This window comes from Lepidochelys kempii, chromosome 8 (assembly GCF_965140285.1).
Source record: "Lepidochelys kempii isolate rLepKem1 chromosome 8, rLepKem1.hap1, whole genome shotgun sequence".
Classification (NCBI taxonomy): domain Eukaryota; kingdom Metazoa; phylum Chordata; order Testudines; family Cheloniidae; genus Lepidochelys; species Lepidochelys kempii.
In genome coordinates this window covers 96593738-96615133 of record NC_136387.1, presented here as the reverse complement: position 1 = coordinate 96615133, position 21396 = coordinate 96593738, and the positions used below count along the sequence as shown (strand labels likewise).

Below are 21396 nucleotides of genomic sequence, written 5' to 3'. Positions count from 1 at the left end.
AAGAATAAAATGAGATGGCAAAGGGTGCCCCTTTTATAGCCTTGTCCTCAAAATGTTCAGGAACACAGAAGGGGAAGAGTAGGAAGGGTGTATGAATTTTCCAATGGGCACTGCTGTGAGAAGGTTCCCCCTTCTGAGTTGCATCTCCCTGCCCATCCCATGAGTATGACCATTTAGAATCCATCTTGAAGAACTCTGGTTACATGTAAGTAACCTTCATTTCTTTTCTTAAGGATAACGGTGAGAGAAACTGAAGCTCAGAGAGGGTCCCCATGCAAGGGGACCTAATGCACTCAATTCCCTCTGATTTAAATGGAGGTGAATGTCCTCAGCACATCACAGGATAGGCCATAAGTGAGAGAGCTGTTGTGGGGACACTGATTGCATGAAATAGTTGATTGTCTTGCTTATCTTTTAAATAGTGTGGGGATTCATGCAGCAACACTGTGTTTGACAGAACTCTTTCAACATGCCCACGTGCTTTTTACTACCATGGCTGCACCAGTGCATTCTGAGTCTCCTCAGTACTGTTTTTGAGAGCAATGCTTATAGGTAACTTCAGAAAGTAAGGCCAGTCTGAATTGTGGGATGGAGTTAGGCTAAATCATTGAATTAGCGCAGAAGTAATGATATTTTATGGATTCCCCTCTGCACTGGTAAGAAACTATTGTAGCCTTCACTGCATTAGTCACGTGTGAACTATAAAGCTTGCCCCAGCTGTGGCCACCCACTGGTACAACTAGCACCTTTAATAAAACAACCAAAAAACCCCCAAAGCCCACCAACAACACAGACAGCTGCTACCTGTGAATATGGGGCATATATGTGTTTCAACCAATGGTATAGACAAGGCCATAATTCTAGCTAGGATAATATGGTTATTCTCTTTGTTTTTGTAAAAGTAGCATCAAACCTTATTATTTTTCTTTACTTAATCACTAGTTAGTCAGAAGGGACCATGTCTTCATTGTTTCTTCTTAAGGAAGGCCCCTCTAATGATGCATAATTGTTTATGAATTGCATTTAGACTCAATAACCAAAACCAAAACTCTGCAATGCAGCACACAAGCTCTACTCAGCAAAAAATGTTAAGTTTTAGTTGTCCGTTGTGTGAAACACAATTTTACTCATTTTACAGGCTGATCCAATTGATTATGTTGAAAGTCTTTGTGAGAACATACATATCTTTTGTAAGGAGGACTTTTTGACAGGCGATCAGCTTCTGCTTGAATACAAGCCTGAAGTAAGTAGCACTATAGCTTTCAATGTGTATATTTGAGCTGGATAATTTATTTATTGAGGGTGTACAGGGAATTTAGGCATATTGAATCAGGTTTTCTAGATTAACTGGATCACTTTTATACTTTTTGGGTGCAGAAAACTAATTGCTTGGTTTAGGATTTTATTTGTAGTCCTTTGTCTTCTGAACTTTTGGAGTAATTTAAAAATACAGTTGGACAGGAGTAGCTAAAGTTGCATTTTAACTGAGTTGTTATTCCTTTATCTTTGTAGATCATTGCTGATGTCCTTAACCAGCTCTGCCCTCTGAGAGCAAACCTAGTTCTGTTGTCTGCTGCCAGTGAAAGAGAATGTCATCTAAAGGAGAGATGGTTTGGAACACAGTACAGTGTGGAGGGTAAAATGAACTGCTAAAGCATATAAAGATCTTTTAAAGTGCTCATTGAGACCATTAAAAAGGTGACAGAGCAACGTGCAACCACACAGGGGTGAGAGTGGGAGGATGAAGTCTCAGCTGTGATCCTGACTTCATTATGAGTCAGTAATGGCTTGGTTGCTTTGTGCTTTGGCAACTCTCTTCTGTTTAGCATTAGCTGAGTCCAGCCCATCTGTCTCGAAGGGCAGAGTCTTTCTGATGAAGGAGAAAGAGGGATCGTAGTGAGCTTTCCTCCCCATCCCAAATAAATAATGAATGGTGATGAAAATACATGTATTGCAGGTCAAGACAAGATTACGATGTGGTAACTTGCAATGCTAATGCACGCTGTTCTTAGTTACTTTTAAACATGACTATTGTTTCTAATTCTGCTTGAAATGAGTTTTAAGAGGGGTGTTAAGAGGAAAGGGTGAAGGTGAGCCAAAATGGCATCAGGAAAAGAGCTCCAGTCATTCTGCAAATAGACACGCAGACAGAAACATCAGAAGGAAGGTATCTAGTTCTAGTGGTCACCAACTAGGTATTGATACAGTAGCTGCTGCCCTATTAAATCTATCTGCTGTTAATAGCCTAATTTCATGTCTTTCACAGATATTGACAAATATTGGCGTGATTTATGGGCCAGTGACTTTCAGTTAAACCAGGACTTGCACTTTCCTGAAGAAAACAAATATATAGGTGAGTGAGACACTAGTATTTGGTTGGACTCTGTCATGTTTCTCTTCCCCATTCTGCTCATTTTCAGAATGGGAGGTTCTGAGAAATGATCTTTTTCTTTTAAATGAATGTGTGGTTTTAAACTGTTCCTTTTGGAATAGAGAGAAAACATGGAATCATTTGTTTGTCTGAGCTTTTATTAAAGCATGCTTTTAATAAGTTTAAATTTTAGGGCAAATTTAATCTGAAAATGTCTGTTTTAAGTTATTCTTAGTGCATGGACCATGTAGCCCAACAGAGCAGCCATGATGCACTCATGAGTAGCTTGATGCAGCTATAGACCTTAGAATCTCATCTACTGAGAGAGGCCATGTTGTGTGGTTATCCCGGTTCTTTTGGGAAAAGTAACACAGACTCTTGTAGCAACTGCATCTGTCATCAGAAGTAAAGAGAATGAAGAACTTATCTCTTGAATGAGACTTTCTAGCCTATCTGTTATTCACTTCAGGGTTGGCACTGGATATGAGCCAAAGATCTGGTATGGGATCTAAATTCATGACCTTTAGTTCCAGAAGGCAGTGTGCTATTAAATACACTATGGTGACATAGACGAGAGGAGAGCAGTTTGTTTACAGTTTTGCAAGTTGCACACTTTTGCCAGTGGCTGTGGATTTGAAATATAGTAACCCACATATTCTGTTTCTATATTAGCCACTGACTTCGCTCTGAAGGCATCTGATTGCCCTGACACGGAGTACCCAGTCAAAATTCTGAGTACACAACACGGCTGTGTGTGGTACAAGAAGGACAATAAATTCAAAATCCCCAAAGGTAACCCCTGTTCGCTGATGTATTAAACAAAATGTGCAAAACAAAGCTTTTCCTATGCAATAGTACTGGCACCTAAATAGTACTGGCAATTTGTTTAGAGGTAGAACTTGTAGCTCCTCTTTTTTCCAAAATCCCAAGCAGCACAGAATGTCACTGTTGTTAAGTGCCAGTTGGCATTTTGGTTATAAACCCACTTTTGTAGGTGTTTAACTCCTTATGGTGAGCATGTGGAATGCTCTTTCCAAGCCATGTCTGTTGGGGAGTATGCAGGTTCCTAAATGCATTGTCTTACTTCACATGTCATAGTTATTATAAGGAAATGTGTACCTCTAACTGTCCCGTTTCCTCCTTCACTGCAGAGGACAGAAGGGATCTAGTTCTGCGCTCAGGCTGTCATCCTCCAGGGCCCAAGAAGCAGATATTCACACCTGTGTTAGCACCAGTCTCAGTAAAATGCTTGAATTCCAGATCTTTTCAACTCAAATCTGGGCTGGGGAGCTGCCAGCACCTACTAAGACTCCTGTGCCTAAGCCAGCTATGGTGCCTCTGACTGCCTTTATGGCACCAACTAAATGGACACCTACTCCTGCCCCAAACCCTACTAAAGGGTCGGCGACATCTACTGTGGCACTGACCCATCCCATCAGGTCCAGGCACTGACTTCTTGGCCCTGGAGGATGTTTCTAAAGACCCACCTTCTGAACAGAAGGAAAAATGTATGCACTCCAGCACTGAGTATATTCAACATAAGAGGAAGAAGAAGAAGAACTGTGAATCTTAACCACCTGGCACTCTGACACATGATTCTCAGTGTCAGCATCCTCAGAGCAGCACTCACAGCTTCTAGCACTGGAGGCCATGGCCCCAAGCAGGCTGGTGTGGTGTCTGAAGAAGTTTCACCCATACAAGTCCCACAAACCCCTTCTATTTCTCCAGGCCTTAGCCCTAGGCCCCTTCTCAGATTGTGGCTACTCCCTTGTACACCAAAGATATTCCCGGTTCTGCCCCTCAGACCTGACTACAGAATCCCAGAGCCTCTTTAACGAGAAGCATAGTAAAAGTACTTGAGAAGATCATATCCAGCAGGGCCACAGCTAGATCCTTTGGCCTTCCCCAGCCCTACAGTTCTTCTGAGACGCATTCATCCTCTACTTCTGGGGGCATTCTGCACCACTGTGCGTATGCAGAATTCATGTCCCCCGCAGATTTCTTTGTTTCCCTGCAGAAAAATGTCTTTCTGATAGGGAAGCAAAAAGAAGGTGCAAGGGTGCTTCTGGGACAGGCCAGGCCTTGTGCTTTGTCAGGGTCAAGTGCAGTCTCACCACAGAGTCTGTGTCCCTGGGTTGGGGAGGCTGCAGGGTGATCTCCCACCTTTGTGCAGCCAGTGACCTGTGCTCCCCACTGCCATGCTGGAGCCTCTGTATTTATTTATTGACAAATAAAACTTGCAGAATTTTTCATTTTTTGGCACAGAATGCCCTCAGGAGTAATCCTCCTGTCGGCTTTCCAATTGCAAAGCAGGATTAATCAACAACTTTTTAGACCTACTACTTTCAAAGGAGGTTCTAATCACACCCAACACAAGCCTACCAGAGGGGACCTCAACACTAGAAGAACAAAAACCTCCAGCATTCCTCAACACAATTCACCTCCTCTTCTTTCAAGCAGCAGCTCTGATGATATGCTCAGGAGCAAAGTGACCATCTCTAGTTTCTCATCCAATAGCTCTGCATCTGATAAGAGAAAACAATGTGTAAGCAGAATCTCTTAGCAGGAGGACTCAGAACCAGCATAAATGGTCCTCAAAAGCATCAGTGACTTCCAAGCTTTTCAGGAAGTGGGCATAGGTGGACCTATTTGAATTCCAAAGGTGGACCTATTTGAATCTCAGGACAATACCTTATTGCCCGCTGTAATGAATGAAAGCATGCAGAGACAAAGTAATGGACACCTTCCTGATGGAGTAAAGCAAAAGACCTCATTCTCAGAGTGCAATGAAAAGTCAAGGACAGATCAAAAGTCAGTCTGGTAGCCCCAGCATGACCCAAACAACACTGGTGTGTAAACCTGTTATAGCTGTCCAGAGAATCACCTCTCTTTATGTCACTGTCTCAAAATCTCCTATCTCAGAGAAGTGGACAAGTACTCTATCCCAATCGAGAGACAGAGACTCTTTGGCAACATAGAGGATAATTTGCTGATCATCACAGACAAGTCATGTTCAGAGAGGGTGAAAACTACACTGCTTCACTCCAGGAAAAGCTCTACTTTTAAATGCTTTGACCATAGATGGAAAGGATTTTCCTCTTATTTATTGAGTCAACAATTGGTCCCATCACAAGCTAAGATATCTCTCATTCTACACTATGTGCTCCATCTAAAGTCTCATGGATTCTGCTTCTTCTTTGAGAGTCTACTTGTCATCTATATCAGCAAACCACGTCATCTATATCAGCAAACCACCAGTGTGTTAAGGGAAGGCCTTTTCTTCTCACACACTATGGTTGCTAGATTCTTAAAGAGACTTGATGATGTATTCCCTCCTACAGGGGAACCTCACCCTTCCTGGGACTTTTTATTATATACTATTTGTGTTACCATAGTGCCTACGAGCCATTACAATGTCAGGATCCCATTGTGCTAGGTGCTGTACAAAGAACAAAAAGATAGTACCTGCCCAAAAACCTTACAATCTAAGTATAAGAGAAGAGACAACAGATGGGTATAGACAAATGGGTGAGTATAAGGCAATATCAAAGATTCAGGGAAGTCCTCAAGTTAACTGTAAGAGATTGTTGTCAACTGCTGGGACACATGTCATCTTGAGTCTTTGTACTCCAACATGCCAGATTACACCTCTGAGATCTACATGGAGGGCTTTGAACAGTTTACAAACCAAACCAACACAGACTAGGCAGGTTACTGTCATTTCCCCGGTGTGTTCTACAATCACTGAGCTGGTGAGAGGAACTGATCAAACCCTGCTCAGATGTTCCATTCTTGCAGATTCCCCCTGCTACAATAACATCAGATGCTTCACTTTAAGACCATGGAGCACATCTGGGAACTCAGGGTACAGGGAAAATGCATAAAGATGGGTGTCACCGTATTCGAGGATATCCCCCTGGCGCCCAGCCCGTGATACCTCCAGGTCCCGCTCCTTGTCCCGGTACCAGCCTCAAAGTGCGAGGCGTGGATCGTCGGTCTTCTGTTGCGGATCCGCCAGTCACCGAGGTCCCCATGGAGGCGCATGTTCCGTTTGGACAAGTCCTCCTCTAGGTGCAACTACGATTATCACCAGGCATGGATTCACCACTCCAGTGAATCCTGGTCACCAAGGAGCAATCGCTCTGGATATGGCTCTGGTACGGTGCAAGGCTCCACATGGGGCAGCCTCCCAGACTCTCGGTGCCGCCTGCATTGTCGGTACTGAAACCCCCCTGTGGTACCCTAGGAACCCATGGGGGTTCACCCAGCCCTCCCAGCCTGCCCGCTCGGTGTCGGGTGCCTCGGACAGGCCGGTGGTCTCAACGACCCAACTCCCTCTGGTGCTTGAGGCCCCAGGGGATAAGACCATGCAAGTCCATGTGAACCAAGGGGAACAGCCTGCTGGACCACCTATGGATGCCATGGAACCAGCGGTACCGGCCTCCTCCTCTTCGTCACCAGATGAGGCCATCACGGAGCCCCCTCAGCCGGTTTCTCAGGATGACGCTAAGGCACACCAGGAGCTTTTGAAGAGGGTCTCATCTAACCTTGGCCTGCAGGTGGAGGAGTTGGAGAAGCAAGTGGACTCCCTGTTCGACATCCTCTCCTCCACAGCCCCTGCTAGGGTGGCCCTTCCCCTCCATGAAGGGGTATTGAAGATATCCAATGCCTTGTGGCAAACCCCCCTCCTCTCTGCCCCCCATTTCCAAATGGGCAGAGCGTAAGTACTTTGTCCCGACTAAGGGGCACGAATACCTTTACTCCCATCGTGCCCCAAATTCCCAGGTGGTCGAGGCAGTTAATCACAGGGAACATCAGGGGCAATCTGGAGCTGCCTCCAAAAATAAAGACTCCAGGAGACTGGACTTGTTTGGACAGAAAGTTTATTCCTCATCTAGTTTATAGTTGAGGGTGACCAACCACCAGGCCTTCCTTGGCTGCTACAATTTTAATATTTGTCAAATCGTGGCCAAGTTCGAGAATGCCACCCCCCCCCCCCCGTAAGGTTCCCATAAAGAATTCCGGGCGATCCTCGATGAGGGCAGAGCCGCTGCCAGGGGCGGCCCTTCAAGTGGTGTCTGATGCGCAGACTCCACTGCCTGCACCATGTGTTCACCATCTCCATGTGCCTAGCGTCCTGGTTGCTCCTCTCTGGGTTGTCCTCTGAGGCTCAGCAGTCGATTTTGGACCTCTCCTTCGATGGCCAGGCCCTGTTTGCAGAGCAGGCGGACAACAAATGACATTGGCTGAAGGACTCCCGAACCTCCCTAAAAACCCTGGGGCTCCATGTTCCGGGCCCGGCACGTAAGCAGTTCAAACCACAACTACCCCAGGGGCAAGGGAGCCTGCACAAAAAGCCCAAGGGCTATAGACTGCATACGAGCCACCCGCCACCACCCTCTGCCTGGTCAGGCTCAACCCACTCCAAGCAAGGAGCTAAAAAGTCATTTTGAGGGTACGACCGAGGGCGAGCTATCAGTCTAGTTTCTGGATCCGATTTTCCCAGTTTTTTGCAACTACCTTTCTTTTTTCCTCCCAGTGTGGTCGGCGATAACGCAGTCCTCAGTACAGTGGTGTACGGCTACCCCCTCCAGTTTATTTCCACCCCCACCCCGTCCCTCTTCAGGGACCCTTCTCACGAGAGTCTTCTTGAGCAAGAGGGTCAGGGGCTCTTAGAGCTGGGGTGGTGGAGGAGGTCCCGCCTCCTTACCAGAACAGGGGTTTCTGTTCCCTGTATTTTCTGATCCTAAAGGCCAAGGATGATCTGTGTCCCATCCTGGACCTGTGAGACCTCAACAGATACCTAAAGAAGCTAAAGTTTTGCATGGTCTCCCTGGCCTCCATTATCCCCTCCCTGGATCTGGGAGATTGGTATGCCGCCCTCGACCTGAAAGACGCATACTTTCACTTAGCGATCTTCCCAGGACTCAGATGCTTTCTCCGTTTTACAGTGGGTTTAGCCCACTACCAGTTTGCGGTTGTTCTGTTTGGCCTGGCTATAGCACCAAGGTTGTTTACCAAGTGCATGGCGGTAGTCGTGGCCTACCTCAGGCGTCGGGGTATCCAGATTTACCCATACCTCAACGGCTGGCAGGTCAAAGGCAGCTCCAAGGCTCAGGTCCAACACGATGTCGCTGTACTATAAGCCATGTGCTGCTACTTGGGACTATTGGTCAACCACAAAAAGACCACGTTAGTTCCAGTTCAAAGGATAGAATTCATCAGGGCCATGCTCAACTCGACCTGGGCGAGAGCATTCCTACCTTTAGGTTTCAGGCCCTGACGGACCTCATTGCAGAAGTGTCCGCGTTTCCCCTGACAATGGCCAGGGTGTGCCTGTGCCTGCTAGGCCACATGGCAGCTTGCACATATGTGGTCCGTCATGCCAGGCTCCGCATGCGGCCCCTCCAGCAATGGCTGGCGTCGACCTATTCCCAATCCAGGGACCACCTGGAAAAGATCGTCACCATCACTGCAGTTGTGGACCGATCGCGAGAAGGTCCTGGAAGGTGTCCCGTTCTACAGTCCTGCTCTATCCCTTTGGGTCTTATTTCACCAGATATAAAATGTAGATGACACTTCTCTTCCTTACAGGATTGTTGTGAGGTTTAGCCCATTAATGTTTGTAAAGAGATTTGAGAATGCTGAATGGTAAGTGCTATAGAAGTGTAGATCGTTAAAAATAAAGTACCTCTAATACAGTGACATTATAGCTGATGCTACTGTTTTTTTTTTTTATTAGTACAGGGAGAGACTGTAGTATCTCTGATACCACTGTTTAATAGTTGCTTGACAGGTGTTGATTCTTCTAATGGAGTAACTGAGGGCCGAATTTGGCACCAAAAGCATCTTACAGGTGACAGTACCTGAGAGGGAAAGAACCAAACTTGAGTTTGGAGGCCCAGTAGTTTTTAAAAAAACAAACCAACTTCTCTTTTCCCCCTGCAAACTGAGGAAATGTGATCTAGAATCATAAATCGTGAAAACTGTTTCCATTTTTGCTGTTCTGCTCAGAAACATGACTCATTTTAATTTTCAGTGAGAAGCTTTTTAAAATAGGGTATATATATAATATAGATATTTTTTGTTGTACAGCATCTTTAGGTTGTTTTAGAAAGAAAAGTGTAAACTTAATTTACGTAAGCAAACATGATGCAAACATACAAAGATATGGTATTTGTCCTGAGGAATTTTATCCTGTATAAGTATTATTTGTTGTCACCAAAAATGTGTGCTCCTTAAGTATCCTGTAATATAAAGCAATGTTTTGCAAGCTGAAGTACAACTTTATGCTTATCATTAAATCTTCAGTTAAAAAGATAATATTGAGTAAGTGTTGGAGGTGATAACTTAATACAGATAAAAATACCATCTCTGAATAACCACTTATATGTAGTTTATAGAAAATTAACTGGAGATAAGAAATGGTTTGGAGAAAAAAAATACATGTTTGAAGCTGCCATTGTTTCTACAGGTTTGAGAGGTAGTTGTGTTAGTCTGTATTAGCAAAAAGAACGAGGAGTACTTGTGTCATCTTAGAGACTAACAAATTTATTTGAGCATAAGCTTTCATGGGCTAAAGCCCACTTCATCAGATGCATGTATTTTCTATTGCATGCATCTGATGAAGTGGGCTTTAGCCCACGGAAGCTCAAATAAATTTGTTAGTCTCTAAGGTGCCACAAGTACTCCTAGTTCTTTTTATTGTTTCTACAGTTGCTCATGTCAACCTTGTTCAAATTTCAGCTTACGTATGTTTCCATCTGATCTCCCCACTGATACAGCAGTCTGCAAAGAGGTAAAGATTTATCTTTCTCTTATCTGTCTTACAGAACAAGATACAACTATAATTGTAGTATAGCATTAGCAGTTAAAATTTGTCTTCAGGTGAAACAAACAACAACCCATAGACCTTCCTTTGAATGAAACAAACCTCAAGATCATAGAAATCACAGAAATGTAGGGCTGGAAGGGACCTCAAGAAGTCATCTTGTCCATCCCTGGTGCTGAGGCAGGATTAAGTATACCTAGATCATACCTGACAGGTGTTTGTCTAATCTGTTCATAAAACCTCCAATGGTGGGGATTCCGCAACCTCTCTTGGTAATTTATTCCAGGACTTAACTATTCTTATGGTTACAGTGCTTTTCCTAATATCCAGCCTAAATCTTCCTTGCTGAAAACTAAGCCAATTACTACTTGTCCTACCCTCGGTGGATATGGAAAACGATTGGTCACCGGCATCTTTATAACAACCTTTTACATATTTGAAATGTGTTATCATGTCCTCTTCATCCTTTTCTTCTCTGAACGAAACATGCCCAATTCTTTCAACCTTTCCTTGTAGGTCATGTTTTCTAAACCTAAATTTTTTTTGTTCTCCTCTGGATTTTATGATTCTGTACATATTAATTCTCCATTATAGCACTTCCAATGCTAAATAAAATTGTGAGTCTCCCAAATGCCTTTACACAAATAGCATTAACACATAATTTTCTATATTACCCCAATATTCCACAAACAAATTTGACTGAAAGCTGTCATGTTGCCTAAAAAAGTCCATTATTTATACCAGGTAGGTTTTTACCCACATATCCTGCAGTAGTTGGCTTGATTGTTATACTGTTCTGAAATACTTTGTAATTTGAATAAGTTTTTCTTTTGACCCAAAAAGATTTTAAATTTAATCTCAAAAAACTACTAAGTAGCTTTGTGTGCTTCCTGAATAAAGAGAAATACAGAACCCTGTGTTTCAGGTTTTTGCTTTGCCCAGAGAAAAATCTCTGTAGAAAAATAAATGTTTTTGTACTATTTTAAATTCTAAGTTTTAAATGTTTTTAGCTGCCCAGTGAAATAGTTTATTTCTATTGGACACTTTTTTTATCTGTGTACTCTCAAACCTATTGACTTTAAGGCTGTTTCTTTTCACTCTCCCTTGTTGTTTCCCACCCTCACTTTCTTCATTCATGCAGTATGGTACTTTTTGAGACTTTTGTAAATATCCTTTCTCACAACCTTGCTGAACCGGCATACGAAGCCAATGTTGCTCAATTGGAATATAAACTGGTGTCTGGAGAGCATGGTTTGATCATTCGAGTGAAAGGATTCAATCATAAACTACCTGTAAGTACTATTGCTATGTCCTCCTTACCTTACAGACCAACTAACCTTTTGCTGAAATTCACTTTCTAAACAACTCAAAGGCCTGAAATATTGGTGTCTTAATTTCAATTAATCTATTAATGGTTTTTCAACTATTTATTGATAATAGTTTTGCATACTATTAGTCCAGTTAACTCATGGACTTCCTGAAGAGTCGCTCAGAAACCAGCAGGATCAGTGAGTGCAGATTTGCAGGTTAACAGGGAGACATTGTGACAAAGATTGATAATGGGTGGGTAGGAAGGGAGAAAGAAACAGGCTCTTTGATGCATTGGGGCATGAAAATCCAATTAAAAGATTCTAAAAGTAAAATCTGACATACTTTATTTTATCTTAACCAAAGTTTTAAAAAAGATTATTCTTTAATTGCATGGAGTGATTAGGAGGATATCTTTGTCATGTAATAGAATCATAGAATCATAGAATATCAGGGTTGGAAGGGACCCCAGAAGGTCATCTAGTCCAACCCCCTGCTCAAAGCAGGACCAATTCCCAGTTAAATCATCCCAGCCAGGGCTTTGTCAAGCCTGACCTTAAAAACCTCTAAGGAAGGAGATTCTACCACCTCCCTAGGTAACGCATTCCAGTGTTTCACCACCCTCTTAGTGAAAAAGTTTTTCCTAATATCCAATCTAAACCTCCCCCACTGCAACTTGAGACCATTACTCCTCGTTCTGTCATCTGCTACCATTGAGAACAGTCTAGAGCCATCCTCTTTTGAACCCCCTTTCAGGTAGTTGAAAGCAGCTATCAAATCCCCCCTCATTCTTCTCTTCTGCAGGCTAAACAATCCCAGCTCCCTCAGCCTCTCCTCATAAGTCATGTGTTCCAGTCCCCTAATCATTTTTGTTGCCCTTCGCTGGACTCTCTCCAATTTATCCACATCCTTCTTGTAGGGTGGGGCCCAAAACTGGACACAGTACTCCAGATGAGGCCTCACCAATGTCGAATAGAGGGGAACAATCACGTCCCTCGATCTGCTCGCTATGCCCCTACTTATACATCCCAAAATGCCATTGGCCTTCTTGGCAACAAGGGCACACTGCTGACTCATATCCAGCTTCTCGTCCACTGTCACCCCTAGGTCCTTTTCTGCAGAACTGCTGCCTAGCCATTCGGTCCCTAGTCTGTAGCTGTGCATTGGGTTCTTCCGTCCTAAGTGCAGGACCCTGCACTTATCCTTATTGAACCTCATCAGATTCCTTTTGGCCCAATCTTCCAATTGGTCTAGGTCCTTCTGTATCCTATCCCTCCCCTCCAGCGTATCTACCACTCCTCCCAGTTTAGTATCATCCGCAAATTTGCTGAGAGTGCAATCCACACCATCCTCCAGATCATTTATGAAGATATTGAATAAAACCGGCCCCAGGACCGACCCTTGGGGCACTCCACTTGATACCGGCTGCCAACTAGACATGGAGCCATTGATCACTACCCGTTGAGCCCGACAATTTAGCCAGCTTTCTACCCACCTTATAGTGCATTCATCCAGCCCATACTTCCTTAACTTGCTGACAAGAATACTATGGGAGACCGTGTCAAAAGCTTTGCTAAAGTCAAGAAACAATACATCCACTGCTTTCCCTTCATCCACAGAACCAGTAATCTCATCATAAAAGGCGATTAGATTAGTCAGGCATGACCTTCCCTTGGTGAATCCATGCTGGCTGTTCCTGATCACTTTCCTCTCATGCAAGTGCTTCAGGATTGATTCTTTGAGGACCTGCTCCATGATTTTTCCAGGGACTGAGGTGAGGCTGACTGGCCTGTAGTTCCCAGGATCTTCCTTCTTCCCTTTTTTAAAGATTGGCACTACATTAGCCTTTTTCCAGTCATCCGGGACTTCCCCGGTTCGCCACGAGTTTTCAAAGATAATGGCCAGTGGCTCTGCAATCACAGCCGCCAATTCCTTCAGCACTCTCGGATGCAACTCGTCCGGCCCCATGGACTTGTGCACGTCCAGCTTTTCTAAATAGTCCCTAACCGCCTCTATCTCCACAGAGGGCTGGCCATCTCTTCCGCATTTTGTGATGCCCAGCGCAGCAGTCTGGGAGCTGACCTTGTTAGTGAAAACAGAGGCAAAAAAAGCATTGAGTACATTAGCTTTTTCCACATCCTCTGTCACTAGGTTGCCTCCCTCATTCAGTAAGGGGCCCACACATTCCTTGGCTTTCTTCTTGTTGCCAACATACCTGAAGAAACCCTTCTTGTTACTCTTGACATCTCTGGCTAGCTGCAGCTCCAGGTGCGATTTGGCCCTCCTGATAACATTCCTACATGCCCGAGCAATATTTTTATACTCTTCCCTGGTCATATGTCCAACCTTCCACTTCTTGTAAGCTTCTTTTTTATGTTTAAGATCCGCTAGGATTTCACCATTAAGCCAAGTTGGTCGCCTGCCATATTTACTATTCTTTCGACTCATCGGGATGGTTTGTCCCTGTAACCTCAACAGGGATTCCTTGAAATACAGCCAGCTCTCCTGGACTCCTTTCCCCTTCAAGTTAGTCCCCCAGGGGATCCTGGCCATCCGTTCCCTGAGGGAGTCGAAGTCTGCTTTCCTGAAGTCCAGGGTCCGTATCCTGCTGCTTACCTTTGTTCCCTGCGTCAGGATCCTGAACTCAACCAACTCATGGTCACTGCCTCCCAGATTCCCATCCACTTTTGCTTCCCCCACTAATTCTACCCGGTTTGTGAGCAGCAGGTCAAGAAAAGCACCCCCCCTAGTTGGCTCCTCTAGCACTTGCGCCAGGAAATTGTCCCCTACGCTTTCCAAAAACTTCCTGGATTGTCTATGCACCGCTGTATTGCTCTCCCAGCAGATATCAGGAAAATTAAAGTCACCCATGAGAATCAGGGCATGCGATCTAGTAGCTTCCGTGAGCTGCCGGAAGAAAGCCTCGTCCACCTCATCCCCCTGGTCCGGTGGTCTACAGCAGACTCCCACCACTACATCACTCTTGTTGCACACACTTCTAAACTTAATCCAGAGACACTCAGGTTTTTCTGCAGTTTCGTACCGGAGCTCTGAGCAGTCATACTGCTCCCTTACATACAGTGCTACTCCCCCACCTTTTCTGCCCTGCCTGTCCTTCCTGAACAGTTTATAACCATCCATGACAGTACTCCAGTCATATGAGTTATCCCACCAAGTCTCTGTTATTCCGATCACGTCATAGTTCCTTGACATCACCAGGACCTCCAGTTCTCCCTGCTTGTTTCCAAGGCTTTGTGCATTTGTATATAAGCACTTGAGATAACCTGTTGATCGCCCCTCATTGCCAGTATGAGGCAGGAGCCCTCCCCTCACAGACATTCCTGCCTGTGCTTCCTCCCGGTATCCCGCTTTAGCAAACTAACAATGAATCAGGAAGTTGCCATCTTTGCTCTTTGAGATATATGTACCTTGAGACAGGAGAAGGGCAGCTGAGCATGTGGACACAACAAAGAGGCAGGAGTATTTTAAACATTTTGTAAGGAAAGTTGCTGTTTTGAAAGGTGCCTCACTTTGGTTTAATATTTATATATAATACCAAATAACAGAAAATATGATGTAGACCTTAAACCTCTACCTTCTTTATTGTATGCATTTGTGTGCATGCACACACTCAGCTTTCCTTAAAAAGATTTGAATGTTTGTTTATCTAGTAGATAAATGTGATTATATCCCATTACATAATGCCTTAGAACACTTATTGAAATGATACATACTTTTTTTTTCAAATAGCTAAGTATGCAGATGTGAAGAACTTTAACTTCTAATTTTCTTCACTTTAAAGCACTGGGTATGTGGAGTTATAAAGAACCTTAATTATAATATAAGTTTTCATAGTTTTTTGTAAATACTGACCATGTCTTTCTGTGATGTGTGTGTAAATGTAATCATATTAATATCTTTTGGGGTGAGGTTTTTTTTTAAAGGTATGTGTTCAGTGATAAGGTCTGAAGGCCATGGAGATTTGGGGGAGAAAATTAGAAGGGGTGACTCCACTAGGGGGACTGCAGTAGGAGCACAGCTGGTGCACTCCTCAAACAGCTGTGACTTCTGAATAGCCCTTATAGACAAAGATGGATAAGATGCAAGTTCCCCCTGATTGTAGGAGTGTCCTAGAGACCAAGGCAAATGGTGAGGGGGATCTGTGGGGAGGCATAGATACCCCATGTCATGTGGAATTGGAGTGGGAAGCAAAGAACACAGCATGGAAGAGAGCAAGAAGGGTGAGCTACCATCAAGAGAGGGAGCAGATCTGGGTCATGGAGCGTAGACAAGCAAGGGAGAAGCATGGTGATGCATTGGCTGGTGGGCAACAGGCAATGCCTAATAGGCTGTATGGGCAACAGGCTTGATGGGCGTATCAGTTGCTGACTGCTGCTGCCATTGCCTGGATAAGTATAGCTCCTGTTGTCAACAGGTGTGTTCCCAACTGCTCTTCTGTGGTACCTGCTGGTGCCTGTGACTGTTGATTATTTGTTCAATATGACAGGGTTCCCTATCTACATGAAGAATCTTTGATATGGGATTAACTCCACCCATCGGTGGTGTAGAAGATCAGTTGCAAACGCAGCCACTGATGACAGGATCCTTACATATTGAGCAAATTATTTTCTTGGTAATGTTAACAGTAGTTCCAGCTCCCATGACTTTTTTTTTTTTTTGGTGCATAATGGGATTTCAGAAGGTGCTAGAGTTTGTCTCGTGATATCCTCCAGCCCCTTCATGAAGTTCAGCCTGCCAAAAGCTAACAGAATCTCTCCCCTCCCCTTGCCTTTCTCACAGGGATGGCGGAGAGAGCAAAGAGTCCAGCAGCTCAGTGCAGCTCTGCTCCCTCCTTCCTGGTCCGCTCTGCCTGCCATTCTCACCGGAGGGGAGGAGAAGAAGGGAGCAAAGAGCCCAGCAGCTCAGGGCAGCTCTGGCTCCTTCCCTTGCTCCCCTATCCCCTTCTGTGAGAAAAATTGACAGGATGGTACCTTGGCTCCTCCTTCCCATTCTCCCTCCACTGCACCCTGCCTGGGAAGGGCAGAAGGGGGTAAAGAACCCTGGAGCTTGCCCCCCTTAGTCTGCAAAGGGGAAGAGGGAACCCTGCAGCAGCTCCCCTCTCCCCAGGTCTGGGAGAGGAGGGTGAAACCCCTAGAAGGAGCAGAGGTGGTGGGGCAATGGGTTGTGGGGGCTGAACTGAGGAGGCTGGGGACTGATGTGGGTGCTGAACTTGGTGGGGACAGAACTAATGGGGGGATGTGGGAAAAGGATTAATTGCTGGGCATGGGATGGGTGGACATGGGGTGAGAGCTTCTGCAGCAGGACCAAAATCACCTTACCCTATACATTTGTAAGAGTGGGCAACACTAATTCTCTCGCTTACATACACACACTCACTGTAGCTGAGGTCTGGCCTGTCATGAGTAATTAGTATGTGAAGGGAGGCCTCATGTCTGGAAGGATAGAGTTAGGAAGGTAGGATCATTAGGCTGAAAACAGAATGTTTGTGCTAAATAAGATCAGTAACTAGGTTAGTAAGCTAAGAAAACAGAATATCTGAGCCAGCTAAGGTAAGAGGAGAACACCAGGAAACCACTTACTAACAGTGGAAGAGATAAGTTAGGAATGTAGAGAGAAGGTAAAGAGTAGTTGGAGTGTGGAGAATGCATTACAGAGCATGCTGCACATGGATTCGTTCCTGAAAAGTAACCAAGTCAATCCCAAAATGTGTGGTGCAATGTAATGTGTAAATGTATATAAAGGAAGAGGTTTTCTGTGTAACATTGGATGTGTGGTACGCCCTATACCCACCATGTACACTTGGGTCTGATCAACTCAATATAGCTTTTCTGAACACCAAATAAAGGAGCCTGACTGACGAAATCTAGAGTCAAACTAAGTTTTCTGGATCCCAGAGAACTGGATGAAGTGCTCTCCCAGAACTGAACAAGGTGTTCTGGATAAACTGAGTGGAGAAGGTCTTAAAGGGAAAATGCATTCATGCAAACATGCGCATGTGCGCTCACGGCAGGGGGAGTTCAAAACTCAAAGGACAGACCTAAAAAACCATGTAATCTTCTTTTAAAAACTCATGATTTTCTGAGCCAATCTCATGATTTTTGTGTGTCTTTCTCATGATTTTTAATCTCTTGAAATTGTCAAAACTGCATTAATTCACCTAAATTACAAACACGGCAGTCAAAATATTTGTGCAGTGTGGGTGAGTTTGACACTAGGAGAATCTTAACTTTCATTTTCTGAGTTTTATGCATTTAATTTATAACACTGCAATAAAACAAACTGTGAATACATTTTACATTATTAAAAATTAGCTATAAAAAATAGTTAGTTTTCTTTTAACCTTAATGAGATCCGTACAGATTTAACAAAATTCTTCATTGATCTGAATGTTCTGAGCATGAGATATCCTGGCAGTTGTTAGCTTATTCTTAACCAATTAATGTATTTATTCAAGACCTTATTAGAATGTTTACTAGATCTGTACGGTGCAGTTCACGTTGATCCATGGATTATTAGATGAGCCTCCTTTTTCATATAAGATATAATTCAAAATAATCTTCTCTGGCAAAAAAATATTCTTCTATTTGGTAAAAATGGTTCAGAAAACCATATTTTATTTTCTTTCCAGCTGCTCTTTCAGCTCATCATTGACCACTTGTCTGACTTCAGTTTTACTCCAGCGGTTTTTGAGATGATAACAGAGCAGCTAAAAAAGACTTACTTTAATATTCTGATCAAGCCAGAGATGCTGGCCAAGTGAGTGTCTGTGAGAAGGTTAATTAGATAAACTATAGTGGAATTAAATTTAACATTTGTGTATGGGGGGAAAATGCCAAAGAAGCCCACCGCTGTATCATTTAACTTCAGAAAGGGGAACTACATAGAAATGAGGAAGCTAGTTAAATGGAAGTTGAAAGGCACAGTCATAAAAGTGAAATGCCTGCAAACTGCACAGAAACTTTAAAAAAACACCATAATAGAGGCTCAAATTAAATGTATACCCCAAATTAAAAAACATAGAGGACCAAAAAAGTGCTACCATGGCTAAACAACAAAGTGAAAGAAGCCAAAAGGCATCCATTAAAAATTGGAAGTTAAATCCTACTGAAGAAAATAGAAAGGAGCATAAATTCTCACAAATCAAGTGTAAACGCACAGTTAGGCAGGCCAGAAAAGAATTTGAAGAGCAACTACCTAAAGCCTCAAAGATTAAAAGTAATTTTTTTTTAAGTACACCAGTAGCAGGAAGCCTGCCAAGCAATCAGTGGGGCCACTGGATGATCAAGGTGCTAAAGGAAGATAAGGCCGTTGTGGAGAAGCTAAATGAATTCTTTGAATCGTTCTTCACTACAGAGGCTGTGAGGGAAATTCCCACACCTAGGGCATTCTTTTTCAGTGACAAATCTGAGGAACTGTCCCAAATTGAGATGTTAGTAGAGGAGGTTTTGAAACAAATTGATAAAGTAAACAGTAAAAAGACACCAGGACCAGATGGTATTCACCCAAGAGTTCTGAAGGAACTCAGATATGAAATTTCAGAACCGCTAAGTGTGGTATGTAAATCCGCTTCTGTACCAGATGACTGAAGGATTGCTAATATGACACCAATTTTTAAAAAAAGGTTCCAGAGGTGATCCTGGCAATTACAGTACAGGCCGGTAAAGCTAACTTCAGTACAAGGCAAATTGATTAAAACTATAGTAAAGAACAGAATTATCAGACACTTGGATGAACTGGATTGGTTGGGGAAGAGTCAACACAGCTTTTGAACAGGGAAATCATGCCTCAGTTTATTAGAATTCTTGGAGGGGGTCAACAAACATCTGGACATCTAGGGTGATCCAATGGATAGAGTGTACTTGGCCTGTCAGAAAGCCTTTGACAAGATCCCTCACCAGAGGTTCTTAAGCAAAGTAAGCAGTCCTGGGATAAGAGGGAATGTCCTCTCATGGATCAGTAATTGGTTAAAAGATAGGAAACAAAAGGTAGGAATAAATGGTCAGTTTTCAGAATGGAGAGAGAGAGGTAAATAGCGGTATCTTCCAGGGATCTGTACTGGGACTAGTGCTGTTCAACATATTCATAAATGATCTGGAAAAGGGGGTAAACAGTGAGATGGCAAAATTTGCAGACAGTACAAAATTATTCAAGATAGCTAAGTCCAAAGTAGATTGCAAAGAGTTACAAAGGAATCTCACAAAACTGGGTGACTGGGCAACAGGCTGGAAGATGAAATTCGGTGTTGATAAATGGAAAGTAATGCACATTGGAAAACATAGTCCCAACTATTCATACAAAATGATGGGATCTAAATTAGCTGATTTCAAGAATGAGATCTTGGAGATGATATAGATATTTATCTGAAAACAATCCTCAGTGTGTAGCAGCAGTCAAAAAAGCTAACAGAATTTTAGGAATTACTAGGAAGGGGATAAATAATGAGACAGAAAATATCATAATGCAATTATATAAACCCATGGAATGCCCACACTTTGAATATTGAATGCAGTTCTGGTCGTCCCATCTCAAAAAAAGATATATCAAAATTGGAAAAGGTACAGAGAAGGGCAACAAAAATGATTAAGTATATGGAACAGCTTCCATCTGAGGAGAGATGAAAAAAGCCTGGGCATTTTGAGCTTGGAAAAGATACGAGTGAGGGGGGAATATGATAGAGGTCTACAAAATCATGAATGGTGCGGAGAAAGTGAGCGATGTGGTGTTTACTTCTTCACATATCACAAGAACCAGGGGTCACCCAATGAAATTAGTGGGCAGCATGTTTAAAACAAACAAAAGGAATTCTTCACACAATGCACAGTCAACCTGTGGAGCTCATTGCCTGGGAAAGTTTGAAGGCCAAAATTATAACGGTGTTCAAAATCCAGAATGCAAGTTCCTGGAGGATAGGTCCATCAATGGCTATTAGCCAAGATGATCAGGGCTCCAATCCAATGCTTTGCGTGTCCCTAGCCTCTTGACTGCCAAAAGCTGAGAGAGGACGACTGGTGATGGATCACTCAATGATTGCCTGTTCTGTTTATTCCCTTTCAAACACCTGGTATTGGCCACTGTCAAAAGACAGGATACTGGGCTAGATGGACTACTGGTCTGACCCAGTATGGCCGTTCTGTCAAAGTTTGACTCAGACTCACAATTTATCAGACCACTCTGTTTTATTAGCAAAGCTGCTCTGCTAATAATACATTTAGAAGTGAGCCCCCCGAGTGGGGCTTGTGTCTTTTGATTTATACAGTTTTTTGGAGAACAAGTTACAGAGAAGTTACAGACAAAAGAAGAAAAAGATTTTAGTCACCACCCTTCGAGATCCCTGAGACTAGTCACGTATCTTCAATTACCTGCCACCCTTAACAGTCTCCTTTAACAGCTTCCAGTTAACTAATTGCCCTTCACACCTTCCATTCTGATGCTTGCTTCTTAGACGTGCTGGCTCTATCTTAATTGCTTCTCCATTCAAAAGCTAACTGTCCCTACGTGTGCTCCCTCAGATACTTTGTAACATGTTTTGGCATGCCCTCTCATATACAATGTATCCAGCATGTCCCCTTATGCAATGTTATACTTCCACAGTTCTTATGTTCATATCTGTACATACCTAGAAACAAGTCTTTTGGATTACGAATTGGGGAAAAGAATTTTTTTTCATTCCATGCCCCACCCCCCAAATAATTATGGTTCTTGAGTGGCCTCTGCATATTCCCATTTGTGGGATCAAGACGCCTATGCTACAATCTTCCGGAATCTTCTGAAAAGCGGTGTCCTTCGCGGCCACTTGCCCATTTCCACTTTTTATCCTGGAAGGTCCTATTACCTGGGGTTTTCAGAACCCAAAGCAGTTTAGTTA

The 21396-nt window shown here is 43.4% G+C and overlaps 1 protein-coding gene across 1 annotated transcript in view; it reads left to right on the top strand.

The window, feature by feature from the left end:
- The window catches only part of LOC140916269 (nardilysin), an 89011-nt gene that overhangs the window by 51817 nt on the left and 15798 nt on the right, over nt 1-21396 (top strand). The window contains exons 15-21 of the mRNA XM_073357655.2: nt 1139-1243; nt 1513-1636; nt 2267-2353; nt 3044-3163; nt 10118-10169; nt 11344-11494; nt 18160-18287. Coding sequence (XP_073213756.2) covers nt 1139-1243; nt 1513-1636; nt 2267-2353; nt 3044-3163; nt 10118-10169; nt 11344-11494; nt 18160-18287 — 767 coding nt within the window. The remainder of the gene's footprint in view (nt 1-1138; nt 1244-1512; nt 1637-2266; nt 2354-3043; nt 3164-10117; nt 10170-11343; nt 11495-18159; nt 18288-21396) is intronic.